The sequence below is a fragment of the Salpingoeca rosetta genome (assembly GCF_000188695.1).
Source record: "Salpingoeca rosetta unplaced genomic scaffold supercont1.17, whole genome shotgun sequence".
Lineage (NCBI taxonomy): Eukaryota > Choanoflagellata > Craspedida > Salpingoecidae > Salpingoeca > Salpingoeca rosetta.
Genome location: NW_004754917.1, coordinates 323,053 through 338,667, shown reverse-complemented (window position 1 = coordinate 338,667; position 15,615 = coordinate 323,053). Strand labels below are relative to the sequence as shown.

At 59.8% G+C, this 15,615-nt stretch overlaps 2 protein-coding genes across 2 annotated transcripts in view; one reads left to right on the top strand and one right to left on the bottom strand.

Moving 5' to 3' along the window:
* Positions 1-3,542, top strand: part of PTSG_06773 (uncharacterized protein) — a 3,839-nt gene extending 297 nt beyond the window's left edge. Inside the window, exons 2-9 of the mRNA XM_004992114.1 lie at positions 71-176; positions 497-598; positions 780-862; positions 1,101-1,174; positions 1,363-1,485; positions 1,791-1,892; positions 2,101-2,556; positions 2,908-3,542. Of these exons, the coding sequence (XP_004992171.1) occupies positions 71-176; positions 497-598; positions 780-862; positions 1,101-1,174; positions 1,363-1,485; positions 1,791-1,892; positions 2,101-2,556; positions 2,908-3,069 (1,208 nt within the window). The 3' untranslated portion in view covers positions 3,070-3,542. The remainder of the gene's footprint in view (positions 1-70; positions 177-496; positions 599-779; positions 863-1,100; positions 1,175-1,362; positions 1,486-1,790; positions 1,893-2,100; positions 2,557-2,907) is intronic.
* Positions 3,543-3,788: 246 nt separating this feature from the next.
* On the bottom strand, positions 3,789-15,598 carry PTSG_06772 (uncharacterized protein; the record flags this gene model as incomplete). Its single annotated transcript, XM_004992113.1, has 9 exons — positions 3,789-4,472; positions 4,688-4,763; positions 4,895-4,963; positions 5,124-7,792; positions 8,046-8,751; positions 9,057-13,456; positions 13,482-13,929; positions 13,988-14,272; positions 14,636-15,598. The coding sequence occupies 9 exons, from the start codon at positions 15,596-15,598 to the stop codon at positions 3,973-3,975; spliced, it is 10,116 nt and encodes a 3,371-aa protein (XP_004992170.1). The 3' UTR covers positions 3,789-3,972.
* Between the last annotated feature and the right edge of the window lie 17 nt (positions 15,599-15,615).

The window sequence follows — 15,615 nt, the reverse complement described above, 5'->3', positions numbered from 1 at the left end:
ACACCATGGGGACGACGCGTGCTCACATCGCCCTGCGTGTGTGCGTACGTGTGTGTGCGTGTGTATGCAGCGTCGTGTGATTCGAAGAACTGCGTTGGCTATTGGGTGGCGCACGTGTACACGCGACTGCTCATGGCGCTGCCAACCGCTGCGCTCGTGCAGCTCCTCTCCAGAAAGTGAGTCCTGCATGTTTTGCGCTTGTGATGCGTGTGCGTGTGATGTGTGAGATGTGTGTGTGTATGATGTGTGTGTGTGTGTTTGTGTGTGCGCGTGAACGTGTAGATGTCTGCGTGTGCGTGTATGGATTGTATCGTCTTTTTTTTTTTTTGCGCTTGTGATGCGTGTGTGTGTTTGTGTGTGTGATGTGTGATGTGTGTGTTTGTGTGTGCGTGAACGTGTAGATGTCTGTGTGTGCGTGTATGGATTGCATTTTCTGTTCGTGCCGTCACTCACACCCTCTCATGCCCGCCCATGACCACTGTCACGCGTCTTGCAGCACCAAACTGACGCTCGTCTTTGCGTTTGCCACGTTTGTGTCCATCTTCGTTGGCTGGGGCTGCTACTTTTCCATCGGCTGGAGCGACACGGGGTACAACAGGTACAAGCGCACGTTTTGTGTGCGTGCGTGTGTGTACGTGTATGTGTGTATGTGTATGTATGTGTATGTGTATGTCGGTGTCGTCGTTTGTGCCATTCCTGCAGTGCCCTGCGACTGATGTTGCCTGCGGCTCACAAGTAACGCGTGGCGTCTCTTCTTTGTACATGCGCAATGTTCGCAGCCGGAGCGGGTTCCTGGATTGGCTCATCGGTCGTGAGTTGGAGGGCTGGGACTTTTCTCGACGCTTCATTCGCGACTACGCAGGTGGATGTGTTGCGTGTTGTGTTGTGTTTTCTTGTGGTGTGGTGTTGTGTTGTATTTCTGTGGTGTGCGTATGCATGCGTGAATGTCTTGTCTATGTGTGAGTGCATGTGCTGTGGTGTGCGTGCGCCTTCCACCGTGCACATAAGTGCCCAATGCATGCGCATATGTTGTGATGGGGCCTCACACCAACACCCCCTCTCATGCCCGACCCGTTTGTGAACCAACCACACTTTGACAGGCATGGGCATGCGAGGGCTGATGTGGACACTACCCGCTGGCTACGTCATGCACCACGAGGGCTACGGATGGCAGGTACACGTGTGTATGTGTGTTTGTGTGTGTGTGTGTGTGTGTGTGTGTGCTTGTGTGTGCGCATGTGCGTGTGCGTGTATGTGTTATCAATGCCACGTGCATCATTCAACGTAACACTCACCCACCCCTACATACACGTACACACCCCTACATACACGCACACACATGCACAACCTCCGTGTGTGCAGTTTTCACTGAGCGGGGCGGTGATGCCGGCGATTTACGCGTTTGGCTTTCGCGATCACCCAATTTGGACCGCAGACGGATGGCAGCCGCTCACCTGCTCAGACCCGCCTTTCTCACAGGACTGGGTACGTTGTTGTTTAAGTTGTTTAAGATGTTGTTTAAGATGTTGTTTAAGATGTTGTTTAAGTTGTTGTTGTTGTTGTTGTTGTTGTTGTTGTTGTTGTTGTTGTTGTTGAAGTTGTTGTTGTTGTTGTTGTTGTTGTTGTTGTTGTTGTTGTTGTTGTTGTTGTTGTTGCGTGTTTGTCTGTCTGCCTGTGACACACACACACATACACCACACACACACACACTCTCTCTCTGTCTCTCTCCCTCCCCATTTGTGATCACTCCACCTCAACTCACAAGCAACTTGTGGTCCCTGCGCCTCCAGGCGTTTTCAACGGGCACGCCCATGTCCGAGTTCCTGTTTGGGACGTGGTTCTGGATGTGTCTTCTCGTTGCGCTCTTGCGTCGCTCCCCATCCAGATCACAGGTGGGCAGCGATGATGATGATGGCAAAAACTCGTGGTAATGGTGGTGATGGTGGTGATAGGGTCTGTGTGAAGGAAAACGATGCATGAGCTGTCGATTTCCACAACCACTCACATGACGGTCCTCATTGCTGCTGACATGATACAACACAACACAACACACTCATCCTCGCCGTGTCTCCCCCTATTCCTCACTGCGTCTCCTTCCAGGTCCGGCGCCACCGCAGTTCGCTGCTGTACGAGGTGCTGTGCTGGGTCGTGTGCATCATCTTCTTCGTCTCCTCCTGCTGGTACGCGAGCGTGAAGCAGGACGACAAGTCCAACTGGGGCCAGACGCTTGTCGGCTGTGCTCTCTCCACCCTCGTCCTCCTCATTGCGCTGGTACTTGAAGTGCGCCGCCGCCGCTGTCGTCGCAACGCCGCCGGAAGCGAAGGGGTACTGCTCATCCAGAACACATACGGGCACACGCGCGTGCGCAAGGCATACACGGGCCGGGACTTTGAGGGCGGTGGCGGTTATGAACCGCTGGGCACAGACGACCTGCACGACGCATACTTCAGCAGCGATGATGATGATGTGGACGACGATGAGGATGTGATTGCCACCACCACCGCCATCGGCGTGTACAAGGACCCGGACGCCATCTCCACCACAAGCAGACAGAAGGTGGGCAATGTGTGCATGTGCATGTGCGCATGTGTGTGTGCATGTGTGTGTGCATGTGTGTGTGTGCATGTGTGTGTGTGTGTGCCTGTGTGCATACACACGCTCCCCTCGCTTCCTGCATCTGCCTGTTGGTTTCGTTGCGCCCGCTGTGCGGTATTGCCCCATTCCTTGTCTACCCTGCCATGCTTCACTCAACCTCACCATTCCCCCAACCCCAACAAAACACACACACACACACACACACACACACACACACACACACACACACACACACACACACACACACACACACACACACACACACACACACACACACAATCCCCTTTCTTCCGATTTCCAACACCACTTCAGCGTGGACGGGAGCACCCCTTGTTCGTGTGGTTTGAGCGCTTCCTTGGCCTGTTGTCCGTGCTCAGTCTCCTGGCCATCCTTGCCTTCTGCCTCACGGCGCTTGGCTGGAACTGGCACACCCCACGATACTGCACAAGCACACACGCACCAAACTGCCACTAGCCGCTTTCATAGTCGCTCTTGCCTGTCTGTCTCCTTTTGCGTTCATTTGCTTACTTGTTCATTTGTTTGCTTGCTCTCATTTCATTGCATTGCCCGACTTTCACTCCCCTCGTTTCAACTCCGCTTTCGCTACCCTCGGACTTAAACGTGCTTCTACATTCTTGTTGTTGTCGCTCTTGTTGCTGTGTCGTGCGCGTGCCTGCGAACTTGGTATTTGCTTTGTGGTGCGTAGATCACATGTAGGAGGGGAGTGGCCGCAGGCGGGTGTGCCACTCTGGACACACCCGTGTTTCTGTGCGCGTGTTACATTATGTTACAGTTTACATGACAACTGTTTTAGCGTTGCTGGTTCTCGGTTGCAGCTACCTGGCTGGCTGCTCTGTTGTTTCTCTTTGCCGTGTGCCCACTCGTCGTTGATGATGAAAGCATGAGTTGATGAAAGCATGTGTTTCAACCAGCGTGACAACACCCGACTCGCTTGTGTGTGTGTGCGCATGTGTGTGTGTGTGTGTGAGTGAATGTGTGAGTGAATGTGTGTGTGTGTGTGTGCGCGCGCATATGTGTGTGTGCGTGTGCATGTGTGTGGGTGTGCTTGGGTGATGTTTGACCCACCAAGCGAGAGCCAGTGAGGAAACATGAACCAGCGGATAGAATCGGTGCTCTTCACACGTTTTGCAGCACTTCCACGTGTTTCATTCATGGACTGTGTAATCAACCATCTTCTCTGTCCACCGCTGTCCATACCATGTCGTTTAATGCGCTTGGATGAAACGAAAGGCAAGCCCGCAATACACACAACACACAAAAGGCACGTCCCGTTGACGAACACACACACACACACACACACACACACACACACACACACACACACACACACACACACACACACACACGAGCAATCCTTCACGCAGAGCTCATGTCAACGTCTGCAAAGCCTTCGATGACCTCATATGGCGACTCATCGTCTTTCTGCTTCAGACGTAACTGCGCCAGTTGCTGACCTTCCTCCCTCTTCCGGCTTTCTTCTCTTTCTTCTCCTGCTGTGTCGTCGTCTTCTTCTTGCGACTCTGGAAGTCCACCAACGCCAACGCCAATAACCGTGTCGTAGGCACCGTCTGTCTTCTCGGCTGCACTCTCGGCTGGCTCCTCGTCGCGCACAGGGCTGTCGTTGCCTGCTGCGGTGGTGCCGTGGCCGCCGTACACATCGAACGTGTGTGGTTCCCAGGCATGCGTCCGTGTGGATGCCATCCCTTGCAGACGTGTGCCGAGCGTGTCGCCATTGGTGGCCGCCCCTGCACCATCAACGGGGCCAATGTCGTACACGGCGGGGTTCCATCGAAACCGGAGCTGCTGCATCCTCGCCGCTGCCGCTTCCTCTTCGCTTGTGCTCAGTTCAGCATACACTGCACAACGCAGCACATGACAGCAGTTGTGGACCACGTGCACTGTGTGAGAGAAAGTGTGTTCACACGCAGCAGGGTGTCGAGGCTGCAGCTGCAGCATTGCACATTCAAGTGCCCCCACACAACACAGCAACACAGCAACACAGCAACACGACTGCAACGCATTTCCCACTGTACGTTCAAGCACAAGCATCTCTGTGCGCAGCGGCACATACCGTGATGGTCGTGGACATGCTGTCCGGGTTGTGAAAACGTCGGGTTGTTGGCAGTCATCATGAGACCGTCGTTTGTCTAGCAACCAAGTGAGTGAGTGTGAGCGAGTGAGACACACAGACACACACACACACACACGCATACGTTTTCATACATACATGCACACGCATACAGCATTCATGCACACGCAAACGGACACATAAACTCACGGGCGCTGGCAGTCTTGCCGTCTTCGTTGTTCCAGATCGACACGCCTGTAGGATCACGACAACAAGCACCTGGCACACGCCGTAATCGCACCAGCCAGTGTGCACACAACGACGATGTGAACGGGTAGTCTGAAGCAACGCAGCACAGCATCTCACAAGGACGACAGGCTGCCGTCAGGCCATATACAGATGGTCAGCAGGCAAACAAAACCGCGTTGTGCAAACGTACAATGAGGACCAGAGCCGTAGCAGATGCGCCACCAGCGATGATGCCAACGGGGCTCCCCCCAGACGAGGAGGATGTGGTCGTGGACGCCTGTGGGGACGAGATCAGGCGGCCCTTCTCGTCGTACACGGGTTCTGAGATTGTGCCAACCGTGTCAAACATCTCGGTTCCGTCGCCAGACTGCGTGAAGGCGCGCAGGCGCACGGTGTACGTGGTGCCAGCGCGCAGCGGGCCGTTAAAGAAGCCGCCGTAGTTGAGCTCGTCGCCCACCACCAGCGAGCCACTCGTCTGCGTCGCGTCGTCACCGGTGTACAGCCGCTGGACGGCGATGTACGCGCGCGGCGTCTGCTTGTTTACCCGCGCGTTCTCGCTCGTCTCCCATCCGCCAAAGGCACACTCGTCCTCGCCACTGGCCGACGTGCAGTTGTACATGGTGTTGAAGTGGCGGCTGTCCTCCGGCTCCACGATGACCTGCACCTGGCGCACGGGCCCAAAGCGCGTGTTGATGATGGGCCACGTGATGCGCAGCGTTGTCTGCTTGCTCTCGCCGTTGGGCCGGTCGTCGTGGAACTGCACCGTCGGCAGCTCCGCCGGGCGAAACGACCACGTCTGCACAGACTCCGTCGCGCTAAAGGGGCCCGGCGCAAACTCGGTGTTCTCGGGCGCCACCTTGATCTCGTACATGCGGTTTGGCTCCAGGTCCGTCAGCGTCACAGAGGGGTTCTCCTCGCTGGCGTCGTAGGGCACAATCACGTCCGTGGCGTCCAGTTCCGGAGACGTGGCGCTCTGCCCGCCGTTCTCGACGTAATCCACCGCAAGCCCCTTGTAGCTGACCACGTAGTGGCGCGGCGGGCCGTTGAAGTCGTGCATGGCAATGCGGCCCCACTGCACCGTGATGCTGTGCGCGTCGTTGGAGCGGTCTGTGATCACGGGCGTGGCGGCTGGCGGTGCCGCCTCCGTGCGCACGGTGTTTGTCGTCAACAGCGCACTGGCGTCAAACCCACCAGCCTGCTCCATGCCAACAAACACAGAGTTGATGGGGTACACGTCCACCTTGTACTGCACGTACTCCTGCAGCCCGGAGAAGCTGACACTTGTGGTGGACGTCTCCTGCGTCGCCACCACGTGCTCCGCGGGCGTGTCCGAGTGGTCATCAGCAAGTTGCGTCAGAATCACGCGGTACTGCAGGCTGGCGTCGTTCCAGTCAGACACGGCGAGCGCGTTCCACGACACGTCCAGCGTGGTCGTGCCCTTGGTGGTGGTCAGCTGGCCCACACTGGCGCCCGGCAGCGCCGGCGACAGAATGCCGTTGTTGTCTGGCGTAGACACGGTCGTTGTGTCAGTGCCCTCGCCAATGGCTGTCAGCGGCGTTACCGAGAACGTGTACTTGTCATATGCGCCCAGCGAAGTGAAGCGCGTACTGAGGCCGTCACCCTGGTTGTTGCTGCCCAGTTCCGCCAGCGAATACGTGAGGTCGCTGTGCACCTGCGCCTGCGCCTGCTGGTTCGGCGTCACCCGCACGACAACGCGGTACTCTGTGATGATACCGTTGCGCGTTGCAAGGGTGGGTGGGTTCCACGTCAGCAGCACGCGCTTGGAGGCGTCTGTTTCGTCCGTCTCCTCCGCAGCCACCAGGTTGAGCACAGGGCCGGTTGGAATGTACTCATCTGTGGTCTTGGAGAAAGAGGGCGATGTGGGCGACTCGGGCGACACGGGCGCGCGGTTGGCGACCGTCGCCGTGAAGCTGTACAGCACACCGGCGCGCAGACCATCAATGACGCGCGAGACAGTGGTGGTGGCGCGCTCCGCCGACGTGAGCGGCGTCTGCAGCGTGGCCAGGTCGCCAAACGCGTCGTTGCCGTACTCAATTGTCAGGTTCTGCAGCACGCCGTTGCGGCGGTTGAGTGGACGGATGTTCACGCTCACGCGCACGCGCTTCTCCTGTGCAGTGTCATCTGCCAGCACCTGCACATTGGTAATGGCTGGTGCCGTGGGCGTTTCCTCCTCCGTCAGCACAGTGATGGTGTTGGCCTCACCGTCGCCCACGCTCGTGTGCGGCACAACCTCCAGCGTGTACTCCATGAATGGCTGCAGGCCAGTGGCCTGGAAGGTGAGGGTGCTGTTGGGCTGGTTCTCAAACTCCGTCACAACGGGCAGGCTTGCAGCGAGCGCCGAGTCGATCCTCTGCGTGTAGAACGGGTCTGTGGAGATGGTGAGCGTGGCCGTGTAGGCAGCAATGCCGTTGCGGTCGGGAACCGGGAGCGGGTCAAAGTCAATGTCGACTGTACGCGGCGTGACGCTCACGTCGCCAAAGACAACAGGGGCGGACGGAATGGCCTCGTCGGTGCGGATGACGAACGTGGCTGCGGGCCCAATGCCAGCAGACGTCCACGCGCGGACCTCAACCGTGTATGTGACGTACGCCTCCAGGCCAACCAGCGGCCACGTGTACACCACGTCGCCGTTTGCGGGCACAAACGAGTTGCACACGGACGCAGGGCAGTTGTCCAGCGAGTCTGTGGCAACGCGTGGGTCGTCGTCCTGGCGCGAGTACACAATGGTGAAGTTGGTGATGAGCCCCTTCCGCTCCAGCGGTTCCGGCAGCTGCCACTCCACCATCAGCGATGACGACGTCGTCGTCACGTCCGTGTTGGTCACGTTGCCCGTGGGTGCTGCGTGTTATGTGTGTGTGTGTGTGTGTGTGTGTGTGTGTGTGTGTGTGTGAGTGAGAGTGAGAGTATGACAGTACAACTTGCATATGCGTGTGCTTGTGCCTGTGACTGGGAAGTTCACCAGCAGTCACGAACGACTCGAGGAACAGCAACAGCGACGAAAGCGCGAGGTAAGCGACGTATGCATGTAGTGCACACCATGTCGCCTAAGTTCAACTCGCACACACATTTCACACGCACACATCACACAAACCTGATTCGAGCAGGCGAACGGTGTAAGTCTCGGACCATGGGCTGAACAAGCTAGAGGTGCCTTCCGTCTGCGTCTGGAACTCGTACACAATGGCGGGATGAAGCAGATTCACGAAATCGAGGGTGGTGAACTCCTTGGTGAACGTCTGTGCACTGTATCGGAACACGTGCCAGTCGTCAGCGCCACCAAAGTCAGCGTCCGTGATGGTTGTGTTGTCGGCATACGTGGTGCTAGCGGCACGACGCACACGCACGAGGTATGCAACGAGGTCTGAGTTGTGCGTCTCGGGAGGAGGCGCCTCCCAGGTGATGGTGAACGACGTGTCTGAAGGGACGATGGACACCAACTCTGGTGGGTCAGGTGGTACATCACCCGTCTCAAACACAATCGCAGGGAGGTAAAACTCTGTGGCAGAGATGGCAAAGCCAGTGTCCACGTTGGTGCGCGCCTGGAGGGTCACGTTGTACTTCACGCTCTCCTCGAGGCCGGTAAACATAGTTGATGATACAGGGTGGTTGACCGTGCGCACAAATTGGCTGGGCGCGTTCGGGTCGGCGTTTGGCTCATCATCCAGCCGCTGCACGAGCACGAGATACTGCACAACGCCGTTGAGGTCAGTCTCATCAAGGGGCGTCCACGTGACATTCACCGCAGTGGCGTTGATCACGGCGACGGCGTCAAGTTGCGGTGGCATGTTGGGCGTGTCCTAAAGGTGTTGGCCACAACATCGCGTGAGTACAGGGCAAAGTCAAACGAAGGGCACACGCCAGGTGCAAAGCAAAGGAGGAGGAGGGGGGAGGAGTTCAGATAAATGGAGAATTGAGCGATTCATCACAAGGGTGTAAGCAACAGCAGGACGAGTGGCCACAACACAAGCAATGCGTCTATTGCACGCACAACACACACAACACACACAACAGCACACATAGCACACACACACACACAAGTACACACACACACAAGTACACACACACACACAACCACACACCAGTACACGCGACACACACACACCTGATGCGTTTGCGCGGTTGCGGGTGTGGAGATGACACTGCGACGGTTGCCAAACTCGGCCTGCACCTGCACCTCGTATGTGTGATACGGCAGGATCTGGTCCGTGAGGTCAAGGTGCAGCGTGTTGCCATCCACGCTCTTCTCAATCACGGGCGCGCCTGTGACGTTGAGGTCGCGGTACTGCACAAAGTAGCGCGTGATGGCGTTGGGCGGCGTGGGTGGCGCCGTCCAGTCCAGCAGCAAGAGGTAGCCGTCAACGACGTTCATGGCATCCGGGTCAGGGCGGGTGAAGTCGGTGATGACGGGCCGGCGCTGCGCAAGACAGGTGGGCGTGTCCATCGTGTTGGTGAACGCACGAATTGGTGCATAGCCAAACGGCAGGAAGAGGGAGACGTTGGTGCCGTCGACGTCGAAGGAGGCATCAAGCGTGTTGTTGACAATCATGTCCTGGCGCGTGTGGAAGTTGTACGCGCCGCTGCCATCAACCTGCAGCACGCTCACGCCAAGCTGGTCGCTGGAGGCAAGCGGTGTTGACGCCTGCAGGAAGTATGCGCCCGTGTCCTCCGTCCTGTTGGTGCGGGCATACGGGATGCGCACAAACTTGAAGTTCGGACCAGGGGCAGTGGAGGCCGCAGCAAAGGTAGCATCAAAGTCACTGCTGGAGGCGACTCCAGCCACGTCGAGATACAGGCGCGTGTCGTCGCCTTTGGGGGTGGACAGGGTGATGTTGGTCAGCAGCACGCTCACGTTGAAGGACAGCATGCAATCGGAGTCTGCGGCCTGCACGGGTGTGACGGCCACACGCCGCAGCGCAACCAGGCGACCCGCCGCCAAAGACAGCAGGAAGGACACGTCGTCAAAGGAAACGATGCCGTCGCTGTTGGTGTCCGCGTCTGCGCCCTCTGCAAGGTCGTTCTCGGTCAGCCGGCCGCTGTACACATCGGACAGCATCAGCACATCCAGCACGTCCAACACGCCATCGCCGTTCATGTCAAAGGTCGGGTGGTTGGCGAGCACCGTCGTGAGGGTGCCGCGGGGGCCGCTGCGACGACGGCGGGCAAGCGTGTTAGCAACCATGGCTGCAGCGTCAAGCTCAAGGTCGGCAGCACCGTCGCTTGTCAGGCTGCTGCGGCGGCGACGTGTCATCATCATCGGGGTGGTCTCCACAGACAGCGAGGACGTGGTGGCATCAAGCTCAACCAGGCTCGGGTTGCCGTTGGCGTCCACCTCAACCACGGAGCCGCCGAGCGAGAGCTGCGGGCTGGTGGTGGTGAGGTTGCGGGTGGTAAACACGGCCACGCCGAGCTCAAGGTCGTCGCTGGTGATGGCATTGCCGGGGATGACGACAAACACGCTCAGTTCACCAGGCGTACGCACGTTGAAGTCGAGGAACGCAAACTGCACGTCCGAGCCAAGCTCCACCGTGGCCAGCGTAAGGAGGGCCGGGTCGTACGTCAGGCTGAGCACGGCTGCACGCAGGTTCTCCGCCTCAACGTGAAGAGGAACACGCACGCGCGAGAAGGACGCGGCAGAGACGCCGTGCGGCCCAAAGCTGCCAGCACCCTCTGCGGGCAGGAGGGACGGAAGGCAGGTGACAGTGGCCTGCACGGTGCCGTTCACGGCGATGCCGATGGTCACCTCTGTCGCGCTGCCATCGTGCAGGGTGATGATGCCGTGTGCGTCCACGCTCAGGGCATCCGTGTTGCTGGACGTGAAGGTGACGAGGGATCGGATGGCGAGAGAGCCGTCATCAAGACGCACCTGCCCTGGCGACAGTGGCTCGCCGGTCACCTCGGCAGCAATGTCGAGCGTAAACGTGGCATTCACCCGGCCAAGGAGAGGGAACGTGCCGTTTGCATTGGCCACAACATCAGCCACGCTGGCGCCCGTCACGCTCAGAGGGAGCGATGCATCGTCTCCCGCAGCAAACAGGACGGCGGTGGTGGCCGTGAGACCGCCAAAGGTTGCGGAGAGCGTGGCGTTGCCGGCAATGCTTGTGGTGATCTGCAGGCTGGCGTCAGCTGGCTGCAGGGCTAGCGCAGCGTCCTCCTGATCTTGCTGGTCGTCGTTGGCAGCGGTGAAGCTGGAGGCAAACACGGCCTGCGCCATTGTGGCAACCTGTCGCAGCTGTACCGTCACTGCCATGTCCTGTTTGGTCGTGTTGAACACGGCAACGCAGCTGGCAGTGAGCGCTGGCCAGGCTGTGGCACCGGCGCCAATTGGCGGGACCTCAAACTGCTCTGCAGCGGCAGCGCCAGACGTGTGTGTGGCCGAGCCCTCAACACCACGGGCCGTCACCGTCATGCGCACAGCATCGAGCGCGTACTTGTTCACGGTGACAGAGGCCATGAGGTCGCCGTCAACCGTGGTGTACGTGCACTCGCTGGCAACGGCATCTGTCTCCAGCGCTAGCATACCTGTGAAGTCACCACAGTTCTCATCGGCAGACGTGAAACTGGCAGACGTCACGGTCTCAACACTGCCGTCGCTGAGGGTGCGGGTGACGGTGAAGGCGGCCGATGACGGCAGCCCTGTCACAGCCTCGGCTGCGCCTGCGTTGGCAAAGGGCACGACCAAGTCAACGCTTGTCGGCGACACGGCGATGGACACGACAGTGGCATCTGTCGTGGTCACATTCACGGCGGCCTCAAACGTCTTCCTTGCACATGTGGCCTTCGGCCACTGGGCGGTGATGGCAGCAAGGCCCGAGGTTGCCGTGGTGGTGACGGTTGCCGGGTCATCGTTGCTCTGCGCCACAGTTGCCACGTCCGTGTTGTCGCTGGCAAAGGCGACTGCAGCTGGCGCGAGCGCCAGCTGCTGCCTGTTGTCCGTGACCTGCTCCATGACGACGGCGGCCACGTGAAGGCGCGCCGCGTTGGCGCTGCTGGTGAAGCGGAGAAGGTTGCTGCTCGACACGCTGACCGCAGCCGAGACCCACAGGTTGCCTGCGTCGTTGATCGTGGCGGTAAAAGTGGCGCCGCCAACGGCGTACGCACGCACGCCGAGCGCCACAGCAGGGACATCGCTCATCACGGAGATGGTGGTGTCTGCGCAGTCATGGTTGTTGGTGCACACAAAAGAGGCAGACCCAGCGCCAACGCCAGACACGACGCTGGTTGCTGTGTCGATGGTGGCCACATTCGAGTTGCTTGTGGTCATTGCAGCGATGCCGGTGACATCAAGCGTCACGCCATTGGGGAAGGACGCCGACACCTGCAGCCACGAGGACATGAACTGCACATCAGCACACGCGTTGCTGGTGGCGTTGACCTCCCGGATGGGACGCAGCACCACGGTGGTGTCGCTGCTGATGTCGCCAGGCGGCGCGATGGTGAGCTTGCTGGCGGGTCGCATGAGCATAATGTTGGCGGTTCCAAAGGCCGCCATGCCACCCACGCTCAACTGCAGCTCCACAGGGTCCGTGGTTGGCATGTCTTGAGGCGTGAAGGGGGCCAAGGACACGGCGCTGCACGATACAGCATCCAGAACGGCGGACATGTCGACAAGTTGGCAGTCAACGAGGTCTGTTTCGGGATTAGCAACGTTGCGCAGCGCGTCGCCGCGCGGCCACACGCCAACGAGCGACACGGGGAGGTCGGTGGTGGCGTCGGTGATGGAGGCCGTGTCAAAGACAACGCCGAGGCCGCCGCCCACAAACACATGGGCGCGCACGGGCTCAATGGCCAGGATGGGCTGCGTCCAGGACGTGGCGTCGACCCCGGAGCCGTCGTTGGCGAGCACAGGCAGCTTCACATCGCGCGTGCGCGTGTCAACAATGGGCCTGCGGTTGCGCACCTGGAGGAACGAGTCAATGTTGCCGCGCAGCACAAGCATGCTGTCCTCTGCAGCAGGCACAGCGTGCACGGTGGCGGTGAACAGGCTAAAGGACCGCTGCTCAGAAAACCTTGGCTCGTCGGTGAGGTCGCGAGCAATGCCGGCAACAACGAGCATTTGCTCGCCCGACTCTTCGTCCGTGGTGACGGTGCTGCTGATACTCCAGGCGGCTGTGTTGGCCTCGCTCATCTCAATGCGGCAGTTGCCGCAGCGGAGCGAGACGCCAAACGAGTGCACGGCCCAGTCGTGGCGGGCAATCACCGCCACGTCCACGGTGTCGTTCTCGTACACGCTGTTGGTGGGGGTCACGACGGCGGCAATGTTGCTGCTCACACCCAGCACCTCCTGCTGCGCTGGGCCGAGCGTCAGCTGTCCGCACGCCATGTCGGGGCTGGTCTCGTAGCCCTCGCCGTCTGCGCGTGGCGTCGTGTACTTGTACGTGACGTCCACGAGGCGTGGGCCTGCGGACGAGAACCACGCGTCTGCAAACGTGGTCCGCGCGTTGCACACTGCAGGCCCGTCTGTGGGCATGGTGCAGGTGGCCGTCACCTCGGCGTCCTCGTCGTCTGCGGCGACAAAACGCACGGTGACGTTTGCGCGCAACACGCGAATGCCCGCTGGCGTCCAGCGCGGCAAGCACCACTTGTGCAGTCGGGTATGTCGAATACACGTTGTCGAGGACGGGCGCGCAGTCAACCTGCGCTGCCGGGGCGAGGGGTCGGGTCACCATCTGCGCACCATCCTCGGGCTCGCCACTGACAGCGACCCACGTGCTCTCGCCTGGGGCGATGTTGGTGAACACAAACGAGCGGTTCACGCGCATGGACGCGTCCATGGCCTGGTCCTGCTGTTGCGACGCGGCGGCTGGGAGAATGTGGTTGGTGTTCACGCCAACCACGTTCACAGGGGGCGCTGTCTCAAACTCGGTTGGAAGCGCGTTGCACTGCGCGTCGCTCGTGCCCTCGCACACGTTCGTCAAATACTGGTCGAGCGAGCACTCCGTGCACTGCAGACACAGGCCGCCGCAGAAGCCGAGCTCCTGGTACAGCCCCCGGGTGGGTCGTGGACCGACAGGGCTCGCAGGGGATGAACATGACGGGCTCGCCGTTTGCGGTGGGGCCAGCGGTGCGCTGCAATGAGGTGGTGTTGGCGGCATCAATGGCGGCAGCCATGGCGTTCAGGGCATCTGTGGTGATGGTCAAGGCTGCATCGACGTCCACACGGAACAGCGCCGTGGTGGAGTGTGTTGTCGTGGTTGCGTTTGTCGTTGTGTTGGTGGTTGTGGTGGTCACTGTGCTGCGCTCCATAAATGTGGCGGTTGCGTCTGCATCCTCCGTCGCGTTCAACAAGAAGGCACCAAGCACGTCCAGAAGGTCGAGTTTCTAAAACAGGTGGCGTTGGGGAGAGGGAACAGGGGTGCAGGGACGAAGGTGTGAGGGGGATGGCGACATTGGGATGATGTTGGGAGGGGGAGGGGTTGGCTGATGGATGTGTGGTTCCAGCAGAGAAAAGGAAAGGGGCGGTGGTGCGAAACGAAACATGCACGAGATGGCATGTGTACGTGCAGACACACATACACACGCATGCACAACCGTAAACGCCTACACACAACGCACACGCATGCACCACCACAAACCCCTCCACACAACGTCACAGGCACACATGCGTACGCGCGCGCACCCACACACACACGCACACACACACGCGCACACACGCACACACGTGCGCACAGGCGTCATTCTGACCTGGATGTCGAATTGTGTTGATGATGCTGCAAACTGGAGATCAAGGTAGACAAATTGCCGGCCCTCCGAGGGCACGTCGAAGCGTGACACCTGCGGCAGGTACGTCACCTCCGTGTTGTTGTACGCTGCATCGTCCAACTTGCGCAGCTCGCGTGCTAGCGGGCCGTTGCTGCCGTCCTGGATGGCGGCCTCAATGGCGGCGCGCGTGGCGTCAATCTCCGTCTCCAGCGTGTCCACCTGCACCATGACGGTGACCGCGGCCTTGCGGAAGTCCAGACACACGCGGTCCGAGGTTGGCGTGGGCGCATACCGCTCGCGCGAGTACCGGGGATCGCACGTGGTGATGGGGTCGCACGCGCGGTCAGCAGACGCCGTGCAGGGGCTGGACTCAAACTCCTCGCCAGCGGCGCACGTCCGGCACGCTGTGCACGATTCGAAAGTGTGGTCGTCGGTGTCCTGGAAGGTGCCATCCTCGCACGTCGTGCAGACGGTGTTGGCCGTCAGCGTGCAGTTTGTGGTGAGCTTCTGGCCGAGCCCACACTTGGAGCACATCATGCACGTTGGGTCGAGGTGACCCGTCGCGTTCTGCCACGTGCCGCTGTTACACGCAGCGCAGGACGTGTTGCTGGTGGCGGTGCACGGCGACAACAGACGCTGGCCAGGGTCGCACCTGCCGCACTGCTTGCACTGCTCCTGCAGGTGGCTGCTGCTGTCCTGGTAGGTGCCGTCCTGGCACGGCGAGCACATGGCATCACTCGTGCGGTTGCAGGCCATTGCGAGAAACGTGCCCTGCCCACACATTGAGCAAGCCTGGCACTCCATCTCATAGTGGCTTGTCATGTTCTGGAAGGTGGCGCCGGTGCACGCGCTGCAGTTGGTGTTTGTCGTGGCCGTGCAGGCGTCGGCAACAAACTGGCCCTGACCGCACATGCTGCAGTCCTTGCACGTGGAGCTGTTGTGCATCAGCAGGTCCTGGTATG